The sequence below is a fragment of the Pogoniulus pusillus genome, chromosome 13 (genome assembly GCF_015220805.1).
Source record: "Pogoniulus pusillus isolate bPogPus1 chromosome 13, bPogPus1.pri, whole genome shotgun sequence".
NCBI classification, from domain to species: domain Eukaryota; kingdom Metazoa; phylum Chordata; class Aves; order Piciformes; family Lybiidae; genus Pogoniulus; species Pogoniulus pusillus.
The window spans coordinates 25076370-25104019 of record NC_087276.1 but is presented as its reverse complement, the minus strand read 5'-3'; the positions used below and the strand labels follow the sequence as shown (position 1 = coordinate 25104019).

Here is a 27650-nt window from a genome sequence, read left to right as displayed (position 1 = left end):
TTATTTATCTTTTTTTCCTCCCTTTAACAAGGACAGCTTATCTCCATAGCATACATCAGATAGTCCCAGAATACTAATTTTTAACTGCATAAAAACCCTTTCCACATTTCAGTCACCCAGGCTGGATCCCTGTGATATAAAAAAAAAATACTGCTAAACCTACAGCTCTACAGTAAATACCAAGAAATCCACAGCCTTGCTCACTCCTTGCATAAAAACCACATGCAAGAAAAAAATAAAATCCACAGCAAATTAGGATCAGATTTCTCCCCCTACCAGATAAAGTGGCACAACTGCTGCTTTTCTACCACGTTTTGCCAAGATGAAAACAAATCCAGATGAACTCAGCTATTCTGAGATGTGGAAACCACCTGCCTGAAAACGTAGCAGAACTCTGCCTGAGCTCAATGACACACCACAGGGTGCTGAGACCCACTCCACACACCCCATTTGGCTTCAAAATTCAGCAAATTCTCAGCACAACAAGAAAAAACGGAGGGCAGGGGGAGACAGGAATCAACCTGTACAGCCAAAGCTATAGCTGAGAAGGGCTCACTGAGGAGCTGGGGAGGAAAACCGGCCAAAAAAAAGGGAAACCCTGCAGGAAAATCCATGACCTGCCCCATGAATCCCCCAGAACTTAAAGACTGTGCACTTATGAGGGCAAAAAAAGGTGCCCAGCAGCTCCAGTATTTCAAATGCAGCAAGGTAAAACAGATTTAAAAGGCAGGATGAAAGTGGCTATTACTCACACTACAGCAAGCGTGCAATACAATAACACACCTGGCAGTTATTCTAACCTCTTTCAAATAGATGGTGTCACACCACGGAAAAGACAACTGAAGATAGTCTCTTGTCAGCATTTTTAGCAAAACACTTTTTTTTTATCTGCATGAGATGCAATTTTCAGCCTGAAAATAAACACATTTTAACACATTCACAGATCTCTCCTCCTCCACCTTCTCATGGCAAGGGCAGATCTCGCTAACTCCACACTACACAATCCCTGCTCTTCTTCCTCCTGATTTTCTAAGGGACAAAAAAACCTAACAACTGAAAGGAAAAAGAACACATCTGAGGTTCTGCTCCAAACCCACATGCTTCTAAACTAAGCCCTCAGATTTATGGTCATGGTGGCAAAGAAGCTGCTGGTGCTCTGTGGCCATCTGCACAGTGTCTTGGAGAGATTCACGATGCCTGTGCTTAATGTGAAGCAGGAGTTTGACTCCTACCATACCCAAAAACTCTACGTGGGTTGGTTTAACATATAGCATGAAGAGAGATGCATTTAAACAATTAAAGCCTCGGGTTTTTTTTTCCTTCTGAAAAGGTGACTTTTCAGTTAACAAGACATTAAAAGAAAACAGTTTCCTCAACAGTAATTGTGTTAAAACTAAGCACCTGAAAAGGTGATTTTTTTTTTCAGTTAACAAGACATTAAAGCAGTTTCTTCAACAGTAATTGTGTTAAAACTAAGCAAGGGCAAGGGGGGGGGGAGGGAGAGGGGTGGAAAAAAAAAATCAAAGTTAAAATTATCTCACTGGCATTTTTAAGAGCATGTATATGTGCATATATGCCCACACACTCAACCACACATGTACATACAACTCCACAGCCAAAACAAACAATAAATTCATATTTAAATGTTACTGATGCCAGATAAACTGAAGTCAAAGAAGGTTCTGGGGTTTATTTCTGTTCCCTTTTTTTTTTGTTCTCCTTGTAATTCTTACCTGCATTAAATTAAAAACCAAACCCAATTAAACCCACTAAATGTTCTCTTTGCTTTGCACACCTAACCTGCCGTGGTTATTTTGCTGTAGGAGAGCAGTAAATGAAGATTTGTTAATGATGAACAGAAACTGGTTAAGCAGTTTGGTTTACAAAGACTGATGTAACAAGACGGGTTGAGGAGGGTGTGGAAAGGCAAGGCTTAGGAAGAGGGAGGGTGGGAGGGGGAGTAAAACCACACACTTAAAAACAGTCATTTCACATTGTAAAAAAAATAGCATGATTTTCTCATAACACCAAGCAGGCCTACAGCATACAAAGCAGGCTAAGTACAGGCAGACTTTAGACAGCTACTGGGTCATTGACATCTGATTTGTGAAATCTGTCCAAATTCTGGAAGTTGCTCACTTTTGAATGTCCAATTTCAGAATTGTACTTCTTTTTTTTTTCCCCTTCCTTTTTTTCAAACAAGCCAATTGTCACTGAAAGATTTCCTCCCCCTCCCCCCTATATGTGCTGTGCTGCTGACTCCAGAAGTACTTATGAAAAATTTAACATATTACAGCTCTCACGTGGGAATAACTGCAGGGAACCAGTTGGCCCTCACTGTTTGCTTCTTTTCAGTGGGGTAAAATCATCTGCCAGGTCTGGGAATGGAGAGCAGGGAAGAATTTAGGCTGGAGGTGAGGAGAAAGTTCTTCACTGAGAGAGTCATTGGACACTGGAATGGGCTGCCCGGGGAGGTGGTGGAGTCGCCATCCCTGGGGCTGTTCAAGGCAAGATTGGACGTGGCACTTGGTGCCATGGTCTGGCCTTGAGCTCTGTGGTAAAGGGTTGGACTTGATGATCTGTGAGGTCTCTTCCAATCCTAATAATACTGTGATACTGTGAGAAGAGAGTGTGGAGGAAGAAGAAGTATGCAACGTTCAGAAAGCTCAAGGTGTTACCTATCCTGATGTTTTCTAAAGTCCTGGGTGGCTTTAGCCCACATTGGACCTTCCTAGGCTCACTGGATGAAAACCCTCAAGCTTTGCCCATTATCGGAACGGCAAAGTGGTGTTTGGTTCGTAAGAAAGCAGAATGTGCCTACCTCTTCTGCCTCAAACCACGGGAAATCAGGTCTTCCTGCAGCTACTTCTACCTCTGACAGCGATGCTGGCTGGGTTGTGGCCAAGCATTTACCCTGCAGTCTATACTGCAGCCCAGAAACCTTTAAGGATGGCGGCAGAGCCTTTGCAGGCAGTGGCCAATGCTTCTCATCTTGGACCCATCTGCAAATCCTTCCTTTTTGCTGGGTTAAGGGATTCTCCACGGGGCATTCTGCAAACAGCAAAGCATTTCTGGAGTCCTCAAACACACATGCACAAGCCAACCTTCCATGTGAGGCTCTTCATGGACAGAGGAAAAGTCAAAAAGTGGACAGCAACCATCTTCAAAATCAAAATAACCGAGAATGCAAAGAGCTAAGTGTCATTATTCATGGAGGCAACACCGAAACATCTGAGGCTGACAGATGACATAAAGAAAAGTTATTTTGCCTACCTACATAACAATGGTCAAGGTTCAGGTTCATGGCTAGTGACCCTCGCTGAGAAGTGTCTGCCCTACAACCAGCCAACCACTTTGCTTCTTTAGTGCAGCGTGAGAGCAAATGCAAGAGACCGACACAGACATTCAAAGCATCATGGATAGGGGCAGGGGTGAAAGGGTTGGTCAAGCAGCTGCAAGGAGAAAGCGAGCACTTCTAGAAAAGCTGAGGTTATTAATTGGTTTAGTATCAGGGAAAGCCATTAGAAACCCTATTACCCAAATATCCCTTCAAATAATGCTTCTGAGAAAGAACAACTTAAAAACAAAACAAAACAAAACAAAACAACAAAACCAAAACCAAAACATTTTCCAAAGCAAACCAAATGGTAACCAATAATCCCTCCCAGCCTCCCCCCCCCTCCACGACCACCTCCCACCCCAGGAGGTTTTGCATCTTTGGTTTCCCCACCATTAAATGACACCTCAGAGGGATTTACAAGGCATTTTCTCCCATTTGTTCCAGATTCCCCAACCTCCTCCCATATCCCTTCCCAGACTTTATCCCACAAAACTGGGATTTTTAAAATTTTAATTGTTTTGGTTGGTTTTTTTTTTTTTTTAAAGCAGACAGGTTACTTGAAAAGAGACAAAGCCAATTAGGGACAAGTTACCTATCTGCTCACCTGGAGCAAAACCAAAAAAAGCAAACCCCAAAACCCCCTCGAGAACTTGGCACCTAAATGGGATTGATATCCTCAAGATTTCCAACAGCAGCAAAATAAACACAGGAAAAGGTGCAGGAAGGGAAGAGGGAAGGCAAGAATGGAAGTTAACACAGACTCTTCATGGAAATGTGGCAATCTCACCCTCTCAGAAAATCCACTATCCCCAGAACTTTTTGTTTTATGGGGTCTTCCAAAGAGTAATTTCTTATTTTTGTGGGGGTTATTTTGTTTGCCTTTTTTTTTTTTTAACATGTCTTTATTTTTGGCTTTTCTTTGAAATGCATTGGTGGGTCCACACCAGAGCCACATCAAACCAAATCAGCGTTTTCTGTTGGTGTTAGGTAATTTATTTCTTTTTAAGCTGAAATTACCTTTCTTTGGAGGTTGGGTTTGGAAGGGAAAAAGAAACAAAACAAGTGCATGAAGGAAATTAACATGGGGGGGGGGGGGGGGGAACTAGGCAAAAATCAAACAAAAGCAAAACTACCCAGCCCTATTTTCAATTAACAGCCGTCTGAGCAGGGCAAAATGCTACAGGGCTTGTGTTGTGCTACATCCAGATCTGCCATGCAACTCAAGATGGTAACAACTGGGGATGCTCTTGCTTAGCATTCAGCCCAGACGAGCTACTTTCTTTTGGGAGCTGAGGGCTCATTAAAATGACCTTTCCCCATGATTATTATTTAATGAGTGCGCTCTAAAACAGAAACCCCTTGTGTCTCTGGAGGAAAAGTCTCAAGTAATCTCCTTTCCCACTGAAGTACTAATGACAGGCTGACAATAAAAAAAAAACTGGGGTGAGGGAGGGGAACTGCAGAGTCAAATCTAACTCAGTAATTGCCACATCCTTGAACGCCATGGGTTACATCTAAGCATCTGGGGGGAAAAAAAACAAACAAACAAACAAACAAACAAAACATTTACCACCCAAAAAGAGACGGAAAAAAAAAAACTTGCCAGTGGGGAAAACAAAACAAAACAAAACAAAACAAGAGTAATTCCTGGCTGTTAAAATAATGAGGACTTTACACCCAGCACCCACCCTGCAGCGACAACTAGGAGCAAGTGCCTCATTGTTTTATCTACCTGCCTGGAGACAGTCTATCAACAGAGAAAATAAAATGAGGATGAGAAAAAGAAACCAACAATTAAATGAAATTAAAGGGGGGGGGTGGTGGGGTGGGGAGGGGAAAGGCCTTGGCTTTATCTGGACAACAGCAGCAGGGATATTTGAATAATAGAGAGTACCCCAGACTAGGTTAATTCCAAGTTCTACTCATGGGGAGTGGGGGGAGCAGGAGGGGGATGCAGAGCAGGATGAAGTGAAGCGGTAACCTAATCGCCTGCTAAGAGACACAGCAAGAGAGACAAGGTACACAGGTTTAGTTAAAAATGAACTCGGTATGTTTAATAAAGCTTGGCAATACCAAATCGCAGTACAAACATCAAGTCACACGGCCACACAACAGTATCCCGGGATTAAAAACCAAAGGAAAAAAAGAAAAAAGAAAGGAAAAAGAATAATTAAAAGAAAAAAAAAAGGGCAAAACAAAACAAAAACAAACAAAGAAAAGAAAAAGCACCTTCCAAACCTCTACAAGGCTCATGCCAAAATCAAAAGAAAGAATATAATAATGATGGTAATAATAATAATAATAATGGTGGTGGTGGTGGTGGTAGCAAGGGAGAAAGTGAGGGGAAAAACTGAAGGGAGGAAGGGAAGAGGAAAGCAGGGAGAGGTGGACACTAAAAGCCAGTCGATATAAAAGCTCCAAAAGAGCCAGCCGGTGATAATACCGCAGCGATACAGGTACAAAAGGAGAGCCAAATGAAACGTGGGGCTGATAAAGCAGGCTACGCTGCCAAGAACAAAGATGGCCGCCCTGGCTCCGGCCATCAAAATGGCTGACCCCGACTCGCCAGGCCCCTCGCTCGCCCCCCGGGCCCGCCCGCCCTCCCGCCCGCCCTCCCACACAGCCACGGCGGAGGGGTGCGTGTGGGGTTGCGTGTGCTATTAAGCTAGTAACCTTGATCGAACGAGTCCTCCGAGGAGTCGCTGAAGGAAGATCCTGCCTCGGCCTCCCGCAGCAGCAGGCAGAAGGGCTGCTTCCGGCCCGCCGCCGCCTTTGGCTTCAGCGGCCGCCCAGCCGCCGTGCTGCGAGGGGCTGCCTTGGGGCCGCCGGCCGCCCGGCCAGCCTTCCGGGCCACCGCCGCACTGTAGAGACTGGGCGGCCGCGGCTTGGGGGCGGACGGGGGCTTGGCCGGCCACTCGTCCCTCAGGGATCCCTCCTCCTCCTCCTCCTCGGAGTCCGTATCTGCGGTCAAAGCGGGTGGGAAGAGCGTTACACCGGGGCTCGGGGGCGCTTGGGTGTGTTTCTCTGTGAAGAGGTGGCAAAGCGGGAGGGGGAAACGGCCGCGGGAGGGGCTGTGCGCCACCGTTCTCCACAGCCCGCGTGGGTCACGCAAGTCTGGGGCTCAGCAAGTGGGAGCTGAGTGAACACAGAAAGAGGCATTTTCTTCTTTTGGTCAGGAACAGGCACTCTCCACCTACGCCAAGTGACTCCCTCCAGACAAGACCTAAGGAGTGTTTTTAGCTCAGGAGCAGAAAATTAAGCTAGACATTTCCACTGTGAAGATGCCCACCAAAGGCACAGAAATGCCAACCACGCCACTGGCCTGAATCAAGCCTTAACCATGGCTCGGTGCCGTGACCTCTATCTCCTTCCCCATGTGAACCCATTCTTCCAAGGGGTTTTCACCACAGGCAGCCAGTGCAAGCCCAGCTGCCAGGCAGGGAGACACCATCTAACTCCAAATGTCTAATTCCAACATGCCCCCTCAGATGTACACTGAAACAGAGCAGGGACCGACCTGCTCCTTGCTCTGTGGACTATGGCTTTACAAAGCTGCCAAGCCCTGTGGGTGATGAGAAGTTACCCCTCTGGCATCTGATGATGGTACCAAAAAGCATATGGTACCCCAGATGCAATGAAAGCAAGTATGAACCACCACCCTCCTGCCTGTGAATGCACCACCAACTACAACGCTAAGGACATCGTGGTGAGGACTGTCCCAGCCTATAAGCAGCAGCAGATGCCCTCCAGTGCCAGCTCAGGTCGAGCATCGCTCCTCGCCTCTATGGCGTTGGTTGTGAAGAGGAAGGAACGAGGAAGTTTAGGAGGCCCAAAGGCCAAATATGCAAATTATTCTGGGCATCTGATTTCTGCTACAACTCTGTGAGAACAGGATGCTCAGTTTGCCTTTGGATCTACACCCAAGGTCTTCAGGACTCCAGCTAGAAAATCATGAGGTTAAGAGGCAGAAGGACTTGGCCCCAGTCCCGCTTCTCCTCCTCCACAAGAGCAGCCCCACCAGTCATGGGAGGTGCTGCCATATGCTCGACCTGCCTCCCCAAATCCATCACGCTTCAGTGACCAAATGACAGGCTAAAGCCCTTTCTTTGAACCTGCACACAGCTGAACAACAACACACCAAAGCTGAGCCACTTCAGAACCAGCTCTTCAGTGACAACAACCCTCCTGAGCTGGCAAAGAACTCACTAGGAGGCTTGCTGGAGAGGAGAGGGGTCACACAGGAACTCCCTTGGGTCCAGAAGGGAGTTCTTGTTTTGGAAACCTTAGTACCAAGTGCCAGGGCACTGCAAAACCTCCCTCTGCCATGAGCCAAAGCTTTTAGCTTCGGCAACAGCCCTTGCCTCCTCATCCTGCTAGCTCCAGAGTTTAGGAGCCATGTGTCTGTCCTTGGGAGCGAAGCAGAATCAAGCATTAAGAACCGTTGGGTGGTGCACACAGCGCAATCAGCCAAAGGCTGTGTTCAAGTCCATTGGACACAAGCGCTCCTATTTGGCCACGTAAATGGCTAATTCCATGCCAAACATTTGTTCCGTTGGAGAACCACTAGCTCATCATCTTCCCCATCAGTGGAATTCCTAAACCGGTTTTGTGCCGAGAAATGTATTTGTTATGCACACAAGCACCCTGCAAGGGCCTGAATAGCTGCAAGCAAAGGAAAAGATGGGTATGCAAGTGAGCTAAGGCACTTATGCAACCAGACCTCAGACCATAAACTCCACGTCCCTCACATGATCTCTGCCTCACTGTCCCCCTGAACCATTAAAGGTTCTTCTACCTCTGGTCCTGCTGTCTTCCTGACACCATCTGCAACTCAGATTTGTCCTTCTGTTGCAGGGGTCCCCAGCTCTGCTTGCTGGCAGGAACCTTTGCCTCAGGTGCACTTTGGGTTCAAATATGGCAATCATTACACAGGATGCCAAGGTGGAGATGAACGTTGATGAGACAGATGGGAAGGCTGAGCACAGTCAGCCAGGAACCAAGCCATGACACTGAAGAGCAGGAGAAAGCTCACAAACATCAGTGCCCTCTGGCAGGCTTTGCCCTCTCCAACTGACTCCATGGCATAATACTAGAGCCAATTCCACACACCTCAACAAGGACTTCCAAAGTCAAATTTTAACCACCTGCTGGAGCAGTGGCTGCGAGTTCTCATCTGACAGGTAGAAGGAGTGTGTCTGTTCCCACCAAAAGCAAGAATGTGGGTCAACCTCTTTATTTAAAACACTCTTCCTCATCGACGATCACAGGCCAGAAAGAGACACCCTGATACTGGCTACCTCTTAGACGGCAAGTTGAGGGACAACTTGTGCTGATCCCAAAGACCCAGCAGCATTCATCAGCCACCTTTCCACTCGAGCGAAACCAGATCCATCTCCAAGACCCAGAAACCCCCACCACAAGCCACCCCCCACCAACAGATCCCACTGTAAGAAGAGACAAATGAGAAGTTACTTACTGTAAGAGTAGCTGCTAACTTCAGATATTGCTGGTGAATGGGAAACCTTCAGCTGATTTTTGACTTTTAACCCCACCTCCATCTTCTTCATTTTGGCAGCCACTTTGTTTTTACCTTCCTTGGTGGTTTTCAGTGACAGGCCCAGGTTCTTGGCCAGGTTTTTCTTCTCTTCCTTGCTCGGCAGAGCCTCGTGGGGTGGAAGATACCTGCTTCCACCTCCACTAGTTTTTGGCTTTCCCCCAGAGCTGTCAGCAAACTTGAAGGGGGATTTCAGCTTGTCTTGTTTGGTGAGTGACAGGGCCTTGTCAAGCTTGCTGGCTAGCTGCTCCTGATCTGATGGCACCTTCTTCTTTTTGAGCTTTAACTGCCGAGGTGAAAGGAAGACACGCAGGTGAACACAGACAAAACATCACGGCAGACCCGAGGGACTTTACTACCCCTCATACACGTTACTTAGTAAGGCCTCAAAATTAGGGTCTCAAACCCCAGTTGCCATAACCCACTATGGTTCCAGTGAGGAAGAAGAGGAAGATGTCAGTGAACAGCATGGCTTTACCCTTATTGAGCACTACAAATTCACAAGCTTAACTTAGAAAAATTGAATTTTCTTCCCAAAGAAGTAAGTTCCTCAAACAGCATGTTCTGGAGTTGCTTTTACTCACCACCACCTGGTTTTTAGGATAGGTTTGGGTTGGTTTTACAAGCTTTACTCTACATCATGAGGATTAAAAATCTTCTTTACCCAAAACCGCAGCCAAATAAATACAGATTTCCACATAATCAACTAGCTACCAGAGGCTGGTCTGCCAAAAAGACCCAAATACCTCTCAGCAAGAGCATCAGCAGCACTGCTTTACAGCTGTTACATCCTTTTCTTGCTTCTTGAAAAAAGCAAATATACTTTACATGTGCTACAGCCAGATAACAGCAGCTGTAACTCAGGGCTCTGCCTACATGCATTTTGGATTCCATCAGCAGCTTAAAGCTCCAGTAAGTATCTCATTGCCTCAACAGGAGCAGAAGAAAACCCTGCATTTAAAATAGCAAGGTTGTGTTCCCTTTCCTCCCTTGCTTCAGGAAATCCATTCCCTTCCACTATCTCATCAGGCAAAGGGGTAAGGCAAGCATGGCTCTGGATACAGAGCTAGTGCAACACTGCAATGCTCTGGTTGGCTCAGAGGCTCTCCACTGCCTACCAAAGAGGTTCAACCTCCATAAGCCAGCGTTAGCCTTTGCAAACACCCCTCTGCTGCATGGACAGTCCTCTCACAAGTTGCCTCTAAACCTGTATGAACTGGAAGCAGATGCTCTAAAATCAGGAGTAGTTATCCAGAGCAAATCAACACTATCAAAGCAGGAAAGCGATGCAGATCTGGCCCGTGGCTCCATGTTCCCCATGAGGGCACTGACCTCATTTGAGAAGCTGGGAGTCGCATCATGCTCTTCCCAGCTCTGGTTCCTCCCTTTCATCTTGCCACTGCCGCTCTCCATCTCCTCATCCTCCTCTGGGAGAGCCCCTTTGTGCCTCTTCTTCATGCCCTCACCAGTCTCAGAATCTTCAGAGAGCAACAAGGACTTGCTCAGTCTGCAAGCCAAGCACAGGATGGATCAAGGTGGGGGGCTTTCCTCCTTGTGATCCCCATCAAGCTCAAAAGTGAGGTTAAATACTTTCTAGGACAGTGGAGATCCTCAGTGGGAGCCAAGTCCACTGTGAAGTGACAGCACTTTGGACAAGGTTTTCCACCAAACAGGAGAGCCAAGGATTCCATCTTGCACACTTGTGGCCACCAGCACAGAGGAGGGTGCCTGAAATCAGACACCTTGCAAGGTGGTTTCTGAAAGGAAGTTTATTAGGTGTCCTGAGCAACAGCCACCCAAAAGTGCCTGATTTGGCACAGAGCAGCAGAGGGAAGCACAGACAGCTGAACTGGCTCTGTAGGTCTTTCCCCACCTCTATTTTCATGGACTCTGTAGGTGCAGAAAGATTCCTGAGGCCCAGGGAGGTGCTTCACTGCCCAGACACCTGCTCTGGTTGCTCAGAGGTATGAGCAAGGAGATGATAAGAAACTGCCACACAAGGTGACACAGAGGGACAAGGGCAGTGTACGAACTGGCTTGCTCAAAGGAGAGGCAAAGTGCTTTACGAGCCTGGCCCTTATGTGAGAGGTATCTGTGACCTACATCTTCAGTCTTGCTTTGGGATTTGATGGGAAGGGAGAGAGTGAATAAGTAACTTATAAAAAAATCAAAAAACAAAGTAGGTGAGACTACAAAGCACATCTTGCATTGCTCTCCAGCTGCCTCCAGTAACTACCCAATGGATGGTCAGGAAACACCTCAAGACCTCTACCAAGCCTCCACTAAAAGCTCTCATAATGCCACCTCCTTCACACTAAGCCTGCTGCCCCAAATCACGTCACCACCACAAAACTACTGACACTGAGCAGCCTCCTCAGCTTCCAGGCACTTCTCCTCCCTTCCATCCTCTCCACTGACCTCCACAGACAGCTAAACCAACACCTCAGGTCCTAGATGTTGGCTGAGGTTGCATCTCCACCTCCTACACCAGGCTGCTGGAGCGTTCCGGTGAAGCAGGGACATGCATACGCAACAGGAGCATGCACGCACACATGCACAACTCCAGCCACCTCTAGATGCCTCCACAGCCTTGTCCAGCCATCCAAACACAAAGAGCAAAACACAGAGCCACCAAGAGGACAGAGTTTCAGAAGCACGTCGTCAGTGGGAGCTGGGCACCTGACTAATTTGTTCTCTTGAAAGGACACTTGTAAAATGATGTAGCACATGGGATAGTCAGTTTGGTGGTGCCTTCCCATTGGAGAGACTTGGCTATCTAAAGATGGTTAAATGGCAAATGATGGCCAGATCCAGGCATCCAAACAAGAGCAGCTGGACTTGCAAACGAGAAAAAAGCAGAAGACAGAATGATCCAGATACCTGAAAGAGAGGTCAGGTGAAACCAACTCCCACTGATTAAGGGAACAGAGAGGAAGAGCAGAAACACAAGAGGAAGTCCTAAAAAGTAGACCACCTGGAAGAGCACTGTCCTTCCAGGTTCTGACACCAACATCCCTGCAACTAGCTCTGCAACACCCGCTTGCACCATCTGCTCTCCTGAAGACACACGAGGACGCGCTCCCCGACACCTACAGGTCCCTGCCCAGCCAGCTGCTTCCTATCACCTCACTGCTGCCCAACTCAGCCTATCCTGCTTGCACCCAACGCCACAGACACATGCTCTACCAGCAGGGAGGGAGGACACTGGCACCATATTCCCACTGTCAGGACACACACACGCTTCCACAGCTGCCAGAGCCTGGCCTGCCAATGCAACACCACGGCAGGTCCCCGCTGCATCCGAGACGCTCTCCCCAAGTAAGACCCTGGTGCAGCGACCCTGCCATTTTTCCCATCTTCCCCAAATTCCAGCCTTACTTTCCACTCTTGCTGTCACTCTTCCCTCTCTCCTTAATGGGTGACAGAGCGCTTGATCCAAGTTTCCTCTTCCTGGGCCTTCCAGGGCCTCTTCTCGCCAAGCTTCTACTTTTCTCGTCATGCTTTTCCCTTTAAAAAAACCACACGCTTCACTGTTAACCAAGGCAACAAAAGAAATAAAAAAGCAAAGAAAAAGAAAAGAAAAGAGGAAAAAAAAAAAGGCAAAAAGCAAATTTTGCAACCAAAAAGCAAAACGAATGGGGAAAAAGAAAAAAAAAAAAAAAAAAGAAGGCAAATAAATCCAAAGAAGAAGAAAAAAGTAACAAAATGAAAAGAAAGCAAGCAAGAACGGGAGGCAACCCAGAACCTTCGCCTGCCACCAAACTGCTAAACTGAGCTGCTGAAGCCGAGGTTGACTCTAACGCGGTCTCCCAGCCGCATCCACCAGTGACCAGGTTCTCTCGTCACACAGCCTAAGAGTGTGTTGTGCAAAGCTCTGGTGGGATGTACCAGAAGAAGTTGAGAGGAGACAGGGAGAGATGGAGGGCTCCTGTGTCTCTCCCGGACTGAGAGGCAGTGCAAGTGCCCAGCTGGAAGAAAACAGACCGAGTGAGCAACCAGCGACTTACTCAGAGTCCCTGCGGCGCTGCAGCTTCACCAGCTCCCGCTGCTTCTCCTTGTATCGCCGCTGCAGCTCCGCCAGCCTCATCCTGTAGTCCAGCTCCATTGCGTCCATGTTCTCGATGGCTGACTTGATAGAGTACATCTAGAGTGGGGAGGCAAGAGAAAGCAAGAAGGTCAGGACACATCCAGGCCCTCACCTGGCATGGTGTGCACCTGAGGTTATCTGCAGGGGGCAAGATCTGCAGCCTAGCAGAGACATCCTCCATGCTTAGTGGAGCAGAGCACCCTTGCCCACAACACTCGCTTGACCTAGTTGAAGATGTCCCTGCTCACTGCAGGGGGTGAGAACTAGATGATCTTTAAAGGTCCCTTTCAACCCAAATCATTCCAGATTCTACGAAGCACAGCAGTACCCAAGCAAAACCACCTGAGTGCTCTGTGGCTTACACATGGGATGGTTATCAGATTTGAGGCAGAGCAACCCTGGGAAAGAACTTGCAGAACACAATACACCTATGGAGTCTCTTTTCCCTAATTTAAAAAGACACATGAAAATATTCCCTGTCTTGGAACTCTAACTTGCTGGGTACAAAATAATTTGTCACACTCTCCCATGGGCAAGAGTCAGCAAAGATAAAAACAAGAAAGAACCCTCCTGCCACTATCTTTTATTATCCTTCCTTGTCAAAGCACTAACACAGGAGTTCCTGATGGCTTTCTGTTACCAACACCACCTCCAGGGCTGCCGAGGGTCCTGCTCAACTCAACAGTGTTGATTCATAAGCAAGGGAGGAAGCTAAATTGCCCCTCACAGACTCCTGCCCAGCTACAAACACAAGTGCCCAACGCAGAAGGGCAGCTGAAGCCAGTGGCAAACCGGGGCTGAAGAACAGGCGGTGGTGAGAGGATGCTTCGCAGGCTCTGCCACGCTAAGAGCTACTTACAGGTTCATCTTTCTTCTGCATCCAGCTGTACTTTTTGTTGGGATTCAGCTCTCGAGGCAGCCGGATGGTTTTCAGACTTTCCATAAAGGGGGTGGAAAGTACTTCCATGAGCATGTGGGTGCTGGCAGCCAGCAAGCTCTCCAGTGTTGGCCGGACAGGGAAACTCTCTGGACCTGCTGTGAAGGACAGGAAAAAAAACGTCCATAGGAGCTCACCTTCCAAGATTGCTCCTCCAGCAGGCACAAGGAGACATTGATGACCCTTTCTGGACCATGGCAGCTCAAGGAGTGTCCCAGCCACCCTTGGCCTTGACTCGAGCTCTCGTGTTGTACCCAGCCATGGTGCAACTGGCAGTTCCCATCACGTCTTGCCTCAGGAAGTTACTGGAAGGTGAGATCTTTTCAGGACCTGCCAAGCTCTTGGAAAGCATCATCTGGAGCTACTGGGGCCTCTTGTGCCAAACCCTGACAGACTGTAGGCTCAGTGCCTGCCAGAGGGTGTTACCCTGGCAGCACTCAGCAAGTGGGGCTCCGTTTCCGCTACGCATACCACAAACTGTCTAGACATGGTGAGGGCCTTTGGAAGGGGAGAGCAGTACAAAAGCCGCACGTACCTCAGCCTACTGCAACAAAACCCCTGCCCCAACCCCATCCAAAGTACCAGCCGCTCCTGCAAGTCATGGCAGTGCTTCCCTTGCTGCCTGAGGTTGCAAGAGATTCCCACCCTGTGCCTCTGCCCCTCTGCCTGCACAGAGACCATGTGCAGGGAGACCCAAGCTGCCCAAAGCTGGCCAGAACCCACACCCAGCAACCTACTTTGCATTTCTTGCTTCCGCTTCTCCAGCTCCATTTCTGCAATTTCACTCAACAAAGTGATCCCTTGCAGGAAGGAGTGCTCCAAAGCCTGGTCAGGTAACACCTCCACCTTCATCTGGGATGGAGTGACACTGGTGGTAGTCAACATGGAACAAGCTTGAGGCATTTCTGTGGCAGCCACCAAAGCATTCATCCCAGCCAGTGGGTCGCCAGGTTTGATGTCCAGAGCTGGGATTTGGCAAGAAATTGCCTCCTCTGTGTAAGAAGGAATCTCTGGCCCCTGCTCCCCTTCCTCAGTGGGCAGGTTGGGAAAATCCCCTCCCCGAGGCACATCAGCACTCTGCAGATCCATGGCTACAGAGGCCTCCTCCCGTTGGGGTGTCAAATCCATCTCAGGTGGCTCGTTCTCTACATGCACAAGTGAACTCTCATAGTCCATATGCATGGAGCAGGATTCTGCTCCACTCCTTGTCTCTGCTTGAGCCTCTGCTTCTGCAGGGCAGGGCACAACCTGGTAAGGAGGAGGGCAGCTCTGGAGGTCTTCCTGGTCCTGTTCCATAGCACCCAGGGGTTCACCTTGATGCAAGAGGAGATTGCAATTGTCCACATTCTGCACTGGGATGGCTGCAGAAGCCGTGATGTTCAGAGTCCCCATGTCCTGCTCACAGATGCCTTCTGGGCTTTCCTCCATCTGCACCTCTGATTTCACCCGCTCTTCCAAAGACTCTTCTTCTGCTGTTGCTTGGATGGGTTCCAGCATTTTGGACGGAGACAGGTGGATGGGCTTGACCTCTGGGGAAAGCTCCATGTGCTCAGAGCCTTCAGCAGGCAGGGGGACATCAGGGGCCAGGCCATCAGCATCAGAAGCTGCGGTGGGCTGGAGGAGGTAGGGATAATGTCTTCCAAAGGAGGGAGGCAGGGACTGGAATGGATATCCTGGGGGGATCTCTGCAAAGTATCAGAAAGGACAGGCTGTGTAGTGGCTGAGCCTCCATGGCTCCTCCTCTCTCACTAAGGCACAGAGACGCATTCCCTTTGCTTCCATCATCTTTCATATGTTCCCATTCTCAAGCAGTAGCTGTTTTGGGCACCTCTCTCCTGGCCAAGCTGCCACAGGCAGCAGTACCCCAGAGGTCCCTTCTGTACCTTTCTAGCACTCTCCTGCAACTGGAGAGAGATCTGCTTCTTGCATCCTCCTCCCACTGAGAGGAACTTAGCCTTCAGCCCTGGAGGAACTAACCCAGGCTCAACCCAAGGGAAGAAGACAGCCTACAGCCCCAGGTGCCCTATGACCCAGGCATTGATGCCAGTCCACCATGCCATCCCTGGTCCTTGCCTCTACCCTGCCTTTTAGGGGAGCTACATGGTTTTCTCTAGGGTAAGGGATGGAAGCAGGAAAGAGGCAAGGAGAAAAAGGGAAGCAGGCACAAACACAATGGGACTTTGACAAAGCAGGGCTCTCTTACCTGGGAACAGGGCCTGATATGGACCAGCAGCCTCTTTTTCCAGCTCCAGGTTTTTCTTCTCCACAGTCTCAGGTGCCTCTTCCTTTGGAGGGATGGCAGGGGCAGGGGGTGGAGAGGCAGGGGGTGGGCTGGAAGGATGGGAGCTGGGGGTGGCAGGGTAGGAGTAGGCTGGCTGCGAAGGTGGCTCCTCCATCTTTTGGATCACCTCAGCTTTGAGCACAGACACGGGTGAGGCCCTGGGAGAGAGGGGAGGTGGACTCACAGACTTGCTGTAGGATGTGGAGGTGCTAGGAGACAGCACAGGTGGTTTTCGGTGCACTAGTCCAGGGGCAGAGGAAGAAAGTCCTGATTTGGCACTGTCCAGGCTCCTTTTTGTCACCTTCTCTTCCATATCCGCACGCTGCTCGCTTGCCTTCAATCCCTCCTACAAAAAGAACACAGCAAAATTCAGCATGGCATCTCTGCTCCTCCTGGAAAAGAGGCACAGACCTACCACCAGGCAAGACCAAGACATGGTCTTAGCAAATGCACACTGAAATAAGGTGGACATTCCCCAGTGCAACATCAATTTAAGACCAAGCTGATGGAGAGTGACACTCATCTGTGATCAGCTTCCTTCATCAACTCCCAGTTCCAGAAGTCTTACGAGGGGTGGTTCAGCTTTCACTTGCAACCAGAACAAACCACTTCTATTTCTAAGCCTACAGCCTAGCAAGCATAGATGCAAAATGAAGGCTGAAAACCAGATGACCACTATAAAAATTAAATGGGTGTAAAACACTCAAATGAAAGCTCATGACTTCCAAGATGGTTTGATGAGTGGAAGCTGGCTCTGGGATGCAGTGTAATTGCCTCCAGTATTGCAGCTGCTTCACTGAGCCACTCAGGAGGTGACCAGGGATGAACCCATTCAACTACAATGAGACATCCTTAAAGTAAGGACCAGACTGTTGCTGAGCATTTCCCCTGCACACTGCTCAATGGCTCTGCATCAAAACCCACCCTAACTGTGCAGGATTCACCAAATGCCTCATATCCCAGCGACCAGGGTAGGATCACTCAGCATACGCATACCCTTGAGACACACTTGCTGCACTGGCACAGCTGCTTTCTCCCCCCTCCCAAACACCCCAGCTTCAGACTTGTTTCACATCCAAGTGAGAAGCTACTGAACACCTACCACAAGCTGGGCACTCCTCTGTAGCTCCATGGCGTGGGCCGCTTGCTGCTGCAGGATGTACAGCTCATGCTGCCGCAGCAGCTGCTGATGAGAGAGCAGCTGGAGCTGGTGAGCATGCTGCAGGGAGCTCCTGGTCGGGGGGTACATGGCAGGCCACAGCGGGGGTGCCCGGTCCATCAGCTCTGCTGGTGAATGAGCAGAGATGCAGTCAAGAGGATGGGAATGGCTGGAGGATTCAGAATCATTCAAGCGTCTCTAACTCAGTCCCAGGGTGGGGGATGCCAAACACTGGGCTATGCAGAAATGCAACCAGAAAATGCAGAGGGGAAACCTGCTGGCTGCCACTTAGCAGCCAGCACCCACCCTCCCACCACCCCATGCTTCCTGGGGCTGTCTGACTTGCTTGGCACCCTTGGATTGACTATCCCTGTCTGAGCCCATGAGTAGATTCGCCTAGCCAAGGACTCAAACTCTACAGGGTCATGCTGGGAATGAGAAGCCACCATTGAAGATTCAACATTTCCTTCTGTGAAACACACCTAAGGATGTAAGCTCACATCCACACTAGAGCTGTGGCTGCTGGACCCCAGAGCTAGGGACACTCCTATCCAGGCCCCTTCAAAGACTGTTCAACCCACAGTTGCCAAAGCATGGTCCTCGGGGACACACTCACAGCCTTACCAAAGTGTGGCAAGTGCTCGCTGGGGATCACAACAAGCTGCCCCGACTGCGGGTCTCTGGCAAACTGGTAGGCGGAAGGGATTGCTCCCCCCATGGCAGGGGGGAAGCCTGGAGTCATGCCCTGGTGCAGGGAAGGGTGACCGAGTCCTGGAAGAAGAAACACACAGTCACGACTCAAGGGATGCAGACAACACACACCCACGTGAGAAGCTGTCTACCATCTCCCAATATCTCCTTCTCTTTCCCCTGTGATCAGGCAGCAGTCTCACTGGGTGCTCAGCAGCACCTCTCCCTGCTCTGCATGGGTGTGGACAGAGCACAGACACATCACTTCCCTGCTGGGGCACTCACCGTAGGGATGGCTGGCCAGCCACATGGAGGGGCTCCCGGTCCTGGGGAGCCAGGGGTGGGCTGCCAGGTGCGAAGCTGGGTCTGCAGACCAGCGCCCAGAGCCCGTCAAGCCTGGGCCTCCTGTCACCATGAGGTTGGAGTTCAGACCATTCGTGGCGCAGCCAGAGGGGTGTATCCGGGCAAAATCTGCCAGCTCCTTGCTCTCTCTGGTGATGGAGGAGGCAAGAGGGAGAGATGGTTCAAGCACTGCAGGTCACTGCAAGGCTGGAGGAGCCTGGAAGTATGGACCAGTCTGCAGAACAAGTGTGCTTGCAAACCAGGCTCAGACACTCCAGGACAGCCCTGAGTTAGGGGTTGAAAGGGAACCAAAGAGACTATCGAGCCCAACCCCCCAGCCAGAGCAGGACCATAATCTAGCTCAGGTCACAGAAGAACACATCCAGACAGGCCCAGGAAAGTCTCCAGAGAAGGAGACCTCCTGATGGAGGCAGTTAACATCATGTCCACAATAACCCAGCCCATTTCTCCAGCCCTTTGGCGCAGGTATGGATTTGCAGCAAACACAGTTGCTCTGCTATGGATTCAGGATCTGCCTATATGCCCTTGGTATCCCACTCAGAATCACAGAATGGTGGGGGTTGGAAGGGACCTCTGGACATTATCATCAACATGCTAAAGCAGGTTCACCCAGAGCAGCCTGCATGGGACTGCATCCTGGTGGCTTTTGTGTATCTCCAGAGAAGGACACTATGTCATCTAATCCTCTCCAGCAAGGCTGGTGCCAGCAGCTACATTGGGATGGGTGCAGTCCTGTCCCTTTCTCCAGACAGGCTGTCCCTGAGCAGGACTTGTGGCACTGTGGCAATAGATAGCATCTCCCTCCCATCCTCACCTGAGCAGTTTCTCCTGATCCCGCTCCAAGCGCCCTGCCAGGAGGTGGCTGTCCCGGTGGCGGCTCCTCTCATCCCCACAGTCATCTTCTGAGCGACCATGCCCTAAGAGAAGCCCAGCACCATCAGACACAAGAAACAGTCTGGGAAAGCTTTCCCCTCTCCTCTGGGCATGGAGAGGCAGTATCCTGAGAGACAGCATACCCAAAGCTGTCCCCAAGCCTGTATCAAGTTCAAGTCCTAAAGGTCTGGGCGAGTCTGACCAAGATACTCTCACTAAGTGGCTTCTAGTAGCACCCACGTGTACGTGGTTTGAGGTTTGTGTCTCCAAACCATCAAGGCACCCAGTCTCCAGGCTGTCCCAGGACAGCCACCAGCTTAGGAGCAACAGGATCAGAGGGACCATTTCTGCTGAAGCCGAGGTTTCCCATCTCAGAAGGGGATAAAGTCCAGCTAAATCCCTGCATCAAACCATTCAATCCTACTTAGTACATCTCACAGGGTGGGGATTTTCTCTCTGCACCTTTTGCATCAATGTCCACTCTTGTAAAGCAGTCTGGGAGCGCTGGGTATGGCTGCAACAGGCAGAACTGGCACTGCAGACCCTCACAACAAGCATGCTCTGCTCTGCAATCAAGCTGTTGGAACCTACCTCCTTGCCCTGAGCCATACAATGAGAAAGGGTCTGGTGAGGCAGGGACACATACAGCAGACAAGGGCAAGAGTCCAAAAAAGGGGGCTGGATGTTTAGCTGGAGAAACGGCCTGTCCAGAATGGGAACAGCTCATGCAAATACAGCCTGGTGCAGCAGTAACTGGGTCTGAGAGTTTGGGAAGCACCTTCACAGGAGTGAAGAGCAGCACCTAACTTGGCACTGCCAGGACCAGGTACTGGAGCCAACCTTTTCTTACTTCGTCCAGAGCTGCATGAGTTCAGGCTTGCTTCTACCCAGCCTCTTTCTTGCATATGCATTTTTAACAGATTCCCCCACTGCCTCTCTCCATGTTGTGCTTTGGTGACATGATCCAACCCTAAATCTCAGTCCTGCAGTCACCAGTTGGCCAGTCTTAAGGGGCCAGGAGGAAGGTGCTTGTTTTCCCTCTTTCCTTCCCTGCCTGCACAACGTTCTGCACCCCATAGAGCTCTCCAGTGCAGCACAGCTTCGCACAGCTGCACTCTGACTTCCCGGGACAACCCTCTCCAGGGCCCTCACTCTCCTGTCTGGGTAAGGTTTGGCACACAGGAACGCATCTCAGAATGTCAAGTCTACTCTGCTGACAGGAAGGCTTTTCAAGGAGGGCTCCACTGTGTATTGCCACAAACCTGGACAGCCCATGAGGGTTTTTTTGCTGTCAAGTCTCCGATTCCCTCAGCTTTTACTGTCAGAAGGAATTCAGGAACAAGACAACATCTCTCCCAGCTCCTCTTCCCAAGGCTCCTTCCACAGGCTTCAGGCAGAAAGCAAAGTTGCTTTAAAGCCTAGCACACACCTCTCACTCCCAAAGGACTTCTCAGGGTCACTACATTGCCCTTGCAACCTACCAGGACATGGCATGCAGTGGCTGCCCCCAACCAGCCCCTCCCTGTCTCATGGAAAGATGCCCTCCACTCAGCTTCTGTGGCTTATTTAAGCTACCCAACCTCCATGGAACGATGCACAGGGGCTCACAAATCCCTCTGGAGCCCCAGGATCCCTCCCTGCCTCTCTGCCAGCATTCCCACTCACGGACAAGCTCCCTTCCACCCTCCATCCCAGGATTTCCTCCCTTGCAGCCCCTCTTCCTATTTATTTTCCCCAGTTGAAACCCTCTTCAGCGCCAGCCAGAGGGAACAAGCCCTTGTGGAGCTCCCCACTCCGTCCCTCCCTTGGCACAAGGTGAGCTGACAGCCGCCTCCAGCCTTTTATTAGAAACACATTATTTTGTTATTTCACCTCCCTTCCTCCCCTCTCCCATCCACATTACCCGCGCTCTGTTATTTATAGCCGGCCTTTTTTATCATCATTTTCTCATCCCTCACCCAAACACACACACACTTTTCTTCTTCTTCCTCTTCATTCCTGCCTAGCCCCCACCTCACCGACTGGCCAGCCCCTCTGCTGTACAGACTGATGATTGTCCCGACGCTGAATGATCATTTTGTCTCTCTATATGAACATGACGCACGGCCCGCACAGAAAAATTCAATCAGTTATGCATGGAGGAAAGGCTTAGGGCAGTCTCCTTGACAACCAATGCCCAGCACTAAATACTTGCATTTTACTTGCCAAATACTACAGATTAGCCAACTAAAGCCTGCTTTCTCCTTCTTAAAAGGTCTAAACATTCAAGCACCGTCCACTCAGCGCAAGCAAGCTAATGTTATTAGACGAATATCTCCTGGCACACAAAGTGGGGGGGGGGGGGGGGGAGGCAGCATTTGGGGGGCGAGAGGAGGAGAAAAGCAGTCTTGTTTTCTGTCTGAAAGCCAACTGCATCACTTAGCAACCAGCCCGGAGGCCTGCCAGAATTCAACCCTTGTTTGCAGCCTTTTAGTTCGGCTCAGTAAATTACATTTAACGCAAGCTGGGAGGGTCTGGGACGATTGAACGGCTGAACAAACAGCTCCCTGTGCTGCCCACGAGGTTCTCGGTCGGCTCCCGACCGGCCGTAGGGAGGGCGATGGGAACAGGGAGAGAGGAGCTGCTGGCTGGGAGAAACTGCCTCTTGCTGATGAGGTTTAGGAGAGGAGGGCAAAGACAGAAAAATGGGAACGGTGAAGACTAAAGATGGAAAGCTAAGCATTGCTCACCAGGCACTTGCACCCTTTGGGACACCAGTAATGACCCTCCCCACGATGGGCAGCCCCGAAATGTTATCTTGCTACATACACAAGCCAAGCAGAGCACCAAAAATCTCACCAGAGCCATCCCCCTCTTGCCAGCACCAGGGCTGAAATCAAACAGGTGCAGTTAAACCACCAGCAGAAAGGTGGATTCAGGGCTCTCTGTCACCTCCCTCTATCTCTAGGATCAAGCACACGGAGAGGGGCTGTCCTCAGAGGTGAGGACAGCAAAGGGAACTCTCTTTGCAGAGTCCTGCTCCTCGATGTTGTCTACAACTTGTCCTTGGCTGGGAAGGGGAAGCAAAGGGAGCTGAGGATGCCAAATTCAGCTCACGCCACACAGCCTGCACTGAGTGACTGTTCTCCCTACAGAACAGATCCCACAGAGATAGATGTCCTGGAGAACATACCTTTGATGCTGCTGAGAGACAGAGAGCGATCCCGGTCTGCCAGGCTGGGTCCCAGTTTGCTGCTGCTGCTGTTGTCCTTCTGCCGGGCCACGGCCACAGCAATGCCAACGGGCAAGTGCCTCACCTCCACCTCACCTTGGGAGCCAATGCTCTCACGGCCAAAGGATTTGGCACTCTCAGGTCTCTCAGGGTCCCTCTTCAGTTGCTTTGCTGGCTGCTGCAACAGCAGCTGCTGCACTTTGGAGGTACCAAGCTGCGATGAGTCCAGCTTCACATTGCCCAAGCCACCAAAGGGGCTCTTCTTGCCACAGCTCTGCCGGGATGTGGTCTCCTTGGCAAAGCTGCCACTGTACTTGATAAGGCTCTGCATGGCTGAGCCTTCACCATGGGAAGCAGGGTGGAGGACGTCTGCAGCACCCCGTGAACCCACCACTGAGGACCGTGGCAAGCCACTGGGGTCAAGGTAAACCTTCTTGGCTTCCTCCTCCGCCCGAGTGACATGGTTGTGCTGCGCAGCCAGCACCGCCATCTGCGTGGTGGCGAAGTTGCCCATCTCAAAAGGCTTCCACTTCTGCTCAGGCGGCTTCAGCTGACCATGGTCCAGGTGCTGCCGAGAGGAGTCCAAAGTGCCATAGACCTTTGCTGCTTCTTTGGAGCTGGATCGCTGGAAGCGGTCCCGCTCGCAAGGCCGATGCTCTGCCTCTGGATTAGGTTTGAGCAAGTCCTTGGAGGCCAGGAACTCCCTGCTCTCCGGAGAGCCCAGCCCTGGCCGGTTGAGGAAGGGTTCCGAAGCGACCTGCCTCTTTAGTGCCATGGAGTTTGCCCTTATCACCGAGCCCTTCTCCCTCAAAGCCTCCATCCTTTTGGCATCACTGTGGCAAGAGAAGTCCTGGGACAAGAGTGTGCGGGAGGCATCTGCAAGGCACCGTTCCGTGGGTGACTGCAGCACCCCCACTTTGCCGAGGTCCTTGTCCTTCACCTTGTTGTCACGGGCCTGCGAGGCGATTTGGATGGGCCCGCTCCTCTCGTCGTAGGCTTCCACTGAAGGCACGAAGGTGGGGGCGATGACTTTGTGCTCCCTCCCCAGCTCCTTGGCCGGTGGGAAGATGGTGTACATGCTGGAATGGACAGGCTGCGGAGGGAATGTTGTGGCCGGCGTCATCTTCCCCGGCTGCGAAGGATGCGGGGACGGGCAGCTGCAGGAGACGTGCAAAGCGCCCATGGAGGGCAGCAGGGGCTCCCCTCGCTTCAGCCGCTCGGCATGGGCATGTGCAGAAGGCCTCATGTTCTCATCGTGCCGAGCGGGGTCCTTGGCACAGCGGTCCTGCTCGGCACCCAGGACCTTCAGCATAGGGTCCCCGCCACCGTTGCAGTTACTAAGGGAAGAGCTCTGCAGCGGGTTCTTGGACTTGGGTTCCCCACCAGCCACACCCCGATTTGGCATGTGCTCGGCCAGGAACGGTGAGAGACGCTCGCCAACCTTCACCGCCTTCTCCACCACGCTCACTTTCCGGTCGCTGTCGGGCTTGGTGTCCTGTGTCAGGTCTACCACGCTGCGGGGCCGGGGCTCCTCCTTCGTCTTGCTCTCCTTCTTGGCGAAGGGCAAGGAGAGGTCGCTCCGGCATACCCGTTCCTTCCCACCAGGATCTTTCAGGCCTTCCTTTGAGCTCTTGTGCAGCTGCCCAAGGTCCTTCTCCCGGAGCAAAGTGCTCGATGTGTGGCTGCCTGCAGTCCTTGAGAGGGGAGGTTGTGGGTGCAAAGTGGACTGTCCTGCATGGCCGGGCAGGTAGAACCCATCTGCAGAGCAAAAGCAAACAATAAGACCATGGGCTTCCTATCCCTTCAGTCCTACACAGACAGGCAAGAGATGTCAAGAGAACAGCTTTCAAGGGTTTCTTAGATATGGCCAGGAAGGACCAGGACAGAAGAAACCAGGTGGTATGCAGGATACTCCTGTCTTGGATGCATGCTGTGCCTTATGATGTGGGAGCTTTCAGAAGCCTCATCTAAGACCTTGGTGCTGCTAAGACCAGGAAATACCCTTGGATGATAACCCCACAGGGTTCCTGCTCTTCAGGGGGGTTTCTCAACATCACAGCATCCAGTAGCTTCAGCTAGGAGATCGGGGTAAGCACCCAGGGGTGACGAAGGGGAAAGGCACATGACCCAGACTCACCTTTCTGTGACTCAAAGAGGCTGTGCTGACCCAGCTGGGCCAGGAGAGGACTGCCAGCACTGGGGGGCTCGAGGTGGTTCAGGGGAATGTATGAGGGATAGAGTCCATTAGGCAGATGGGAAAAGCCTGTGGAAAATGGGAAGAGAAGAGGGAAACAAGTTTCAGCCCAAGCAGCACGCTGCCTTGGAATAAGCCTCGCAGGAGCACAGACTGTTGTGGCTGTCGGTCCCTCATGCGCCAAGAGCGATGGCTGCGAGGACACAAGTGACAGCACACATCATGCGTGGTCCAGGGTGGGAAACGCTGCCTGGGGACCCTGTCTCAAGTACAGATCCCTCACTGCGGCTCTCCCAGCTCGGCCCTCCCGTCTCTGCAGGGCTCTAACTTTGCAGTGGGTGGACTCCACATGGAGTGTGCTGCTTTCTGAGCACAGCATTCAATCTGCAGGCTAAACAACCAAGCTGTCTGGCTGATAAGCTGTGTTATCACCAGTACAGTGACCTATGGGCAAGGACCCTCCCCAGCACACTTCCCCAGCAGCAATAGGATCCTCTCACCAGCACGACTTTGCCAACACAGCCCAGCCCCGCTGCATCTGCCCAGCTCCAGTGGCAGCCTCTGGGGAAATGCAAGAGCATAAAACCATAGGAAGGACCTTTAAAGGTCATCTGGTGCAAGTCCTTGCAGCGAGCAGAGGCATCTTCAACTAGAGAAGGTCGCTCAGAGCCCCACCCAACCTGACCCTGAATGTTTCCAGGGATGAGACTTTACCATCTCTTTGCAACCTGTTAAGCATCTCTCCCAGCAGCTCACACAAAACATAGTTTCACATATCCAAACTCAGCATTTTATCCCAGAGGAAGGAGAAACAGAGCAGAAAATCTGCCACTCATCCACAAGCTGAAATGAAAGCAGCACATCCCTAAGGCCCTGCTGCCAGTGGTCTGGATTATGTCCTGCACACTGGGGCCTCCTCCAAGAATGAAGCCCCCAGCAACGCAAACAATCATCAGCAGCATTTCATCAGTGGACACAAATCACCACAACAGAGCTAACAACACAAGCTCCTGGCTACAGGCAGCAACTCCGCTGCAACAGTGCCACCAAACGGCCCTCACTCAACACTGCAAACCACAGTGCTCTGCCAGAACCAGCACCCAGCTCATTCGGTGCCGTCATTTACAAAACGCATAAAAGGCATCAGGAAGAGTCTGAAGGAGGCAGTCAAGCCCTCTGCCACCCTCCTCCCTTCCCCTCAGGCCCCACCAGCCCACCAAATTCCCCAAAATGCAATGATGCCACCGCAAGCAACCAGGCAACAAGTTTGTCAGGAGTCCGGCATCCCTCTGGATCAAAACAACATCACACCAAAATCCACGAGGAAACAAGAGAAGTTCAGTCCCCAAAACTGCACGTGGAGCACCATCTGCGAGAGCTAGTCAATATTTCACATTATTTAGACAGCCAGGATCTCTTTCGCATACATGTTTGCATCCTGGCATATGTGCCTCACCGACGCGGTGCTCCGCACAGCTCCTGGCCAGCATCCATCACCCAACAGCTCCCATCACCCGCAGACACCAACCCTCCAGTGGCAGGACCAGGGCAACTGCTGTGCCCATGACATTCAGTGCAAAGCCCACTGCCAGCAGGTAAAACCTGCTATTTAATCTTGTGCAGGCTGCTGGAACGGCACTGAGTGTACACATACATTCGCACTTCTCCTTGGTAACCCCAAAACCTTCAGGCTGGAGCATTTCCAAACAATTTTTCTTCTTCCAGGGCTGTAGAGTGCTGGGTAGCACCCAGCAGCACCTACCCCAGCTTAGCTGTGAGCAGCTCCACTCCACAGTGTGTTTGCCTCAGCCACGCCACCTCCACTGCACCGCTTCAGCACGGCTGGGCTGGCGATGAGCCAGAGTCTGGAGCAGGAGCGACACATTTCCGAGGGAACCCGAGTCCCATCTGGCAGAGCACATGGCTGTAGCATAGTAAAATCCCCTGGAGCACCCTGTGCCACACCAGCCTGGCAGTCCCAGCCCCAGACATTCCCACATGAGCCCCTTCTTCCAGCTAGACCTCGATGCTGGCTACAGACACTCCAGCGAGTGAGAGCACCGGCACGGAGATCATGGCAAGACACATCCAACGCTGCAGACACCACTGACCACAGATGCCTATGATAAGCTCCCACTTGCCTGTGGTATAAGGACACGAAGACATCTGCAGAGCTCCATGAAGGGGACACGATCCAGGCTGCCATCCATCACAGGGACACCTGCACAGCTTAAGCTACTGGCACTCAAAGAAGCATTTTGGTACCAGTTACACTCCTTGTCGTACTGGGGCGGCTCCCTGCCTGTGATATCTTTTCCTACCCAGGGTCAGCCTCAGTCCCAAATGCTCTGCAGTTTCCTCCACAAATAGAATTATTAAAGCCCACCACAGGAACCCAGCCTCACAGAATCACAGAAGGTTAGGGGCTGAAAGGGACCATCTAGTCCAACACCCCTGCCAGAGCAGGATCGCCTATACCAGATCACACAGGAACACATCCAGCCCTGGACTGCAGGAGAAGGAAGAGGAAAGGGAAGATTGGCAGAAGGGATGAGGAACTGTGGGCTGAGAGTGTCTGAAGGGCAGATGAAACTCCTTCCAGCTGCCCAGTGTAAGACAAGCTGTCATAGAGGTTTTCCAGCTGCTGTGCTGAAACAGGAAGCACAGTGGTAACAAGCAGCTTTACACACAATCTGACCTAGAGACAGGTTCAGATGGACAGGTTGGGGACCCTACGGGGCAGTGTCACCTCCCCAGCTGGTCAGCAGCAGCAGAACTGAGCTGATGCCATCAGCCAGGCACTAGAGCCACCTGGCACTAGACACCCCTTCCTGGTGCCACAGCAGCAGTGCTGCTCGTGGCAGACATGTAAGCCCAGCATGGGGGCTCAAACCACATCCCAAAGCTTTGCAGGTGGAGAAACTGAGACATGGGCAGGTACAAAGACTTCCCTGCATCACC

The 27650-nt window shown here is 51.2% G+C and overlaps 1 protein-coding gene across 4 annotated transcripts in view; it reads right to left on the bottom strand.

Annotated features, from left to right (window-relative positions):
• TNRC18 (trinucleotide repeat containing 18) overlaps positions 1-27650 on the bottom strand; it is a 57996-nt gene that overhangs the window by 15080 nt on the left and 15266 nt on the right. For 2 of the 4 annotated variants that reach the window (XM_064153626.1, XM_064153628.1), the window contains exons 2-15: positions 24633-24758; positions 22457-24253; positions 19226-19328; positions 18334-18539; positions 17983-18129; positions 17302-17486; positions 16122-16545; positions 14656-15603; positions 13841-14016; positions 12902-13038; positions 12273-12401; positions 10227-10401; positions 8817-9180; positions 6014-6301 (exon numbers count right to left, since the gene is read on the bottom strand). In XM_064153626.1, the coding sequence (XP_064009696.1) occupies positions 6014-6301; positions 8817-9180; positions 10227-10401; positions 12273-12401; positions 12902-13038; positions 13841-14016; positions 14656-15603; positions 16122-16545; positions 17302-17486; positions 17983-18129; positions 18334-18539; positions 19226-19328; positions 22457-24253; positions 24633-24758 (5205 nt within the window). The remainder of the gene's footprint in view (positions 1-6013; positions 6302-8816; positions 9181-10226; positions 10402-12272; positions 12402-12901; positions 13039-13840; positions 14017-14655; positions 15604-16121; positions 16546-17301; positions 17487-17982; positions 18130-18333; positions 18540-19225; positions 19329-22456; positions 24254-24632; positions 24759-27650) is intronic. The other 2 variants (XM_064153627.1, XM_064153629.1) reach the window with 2 other exon arrangements.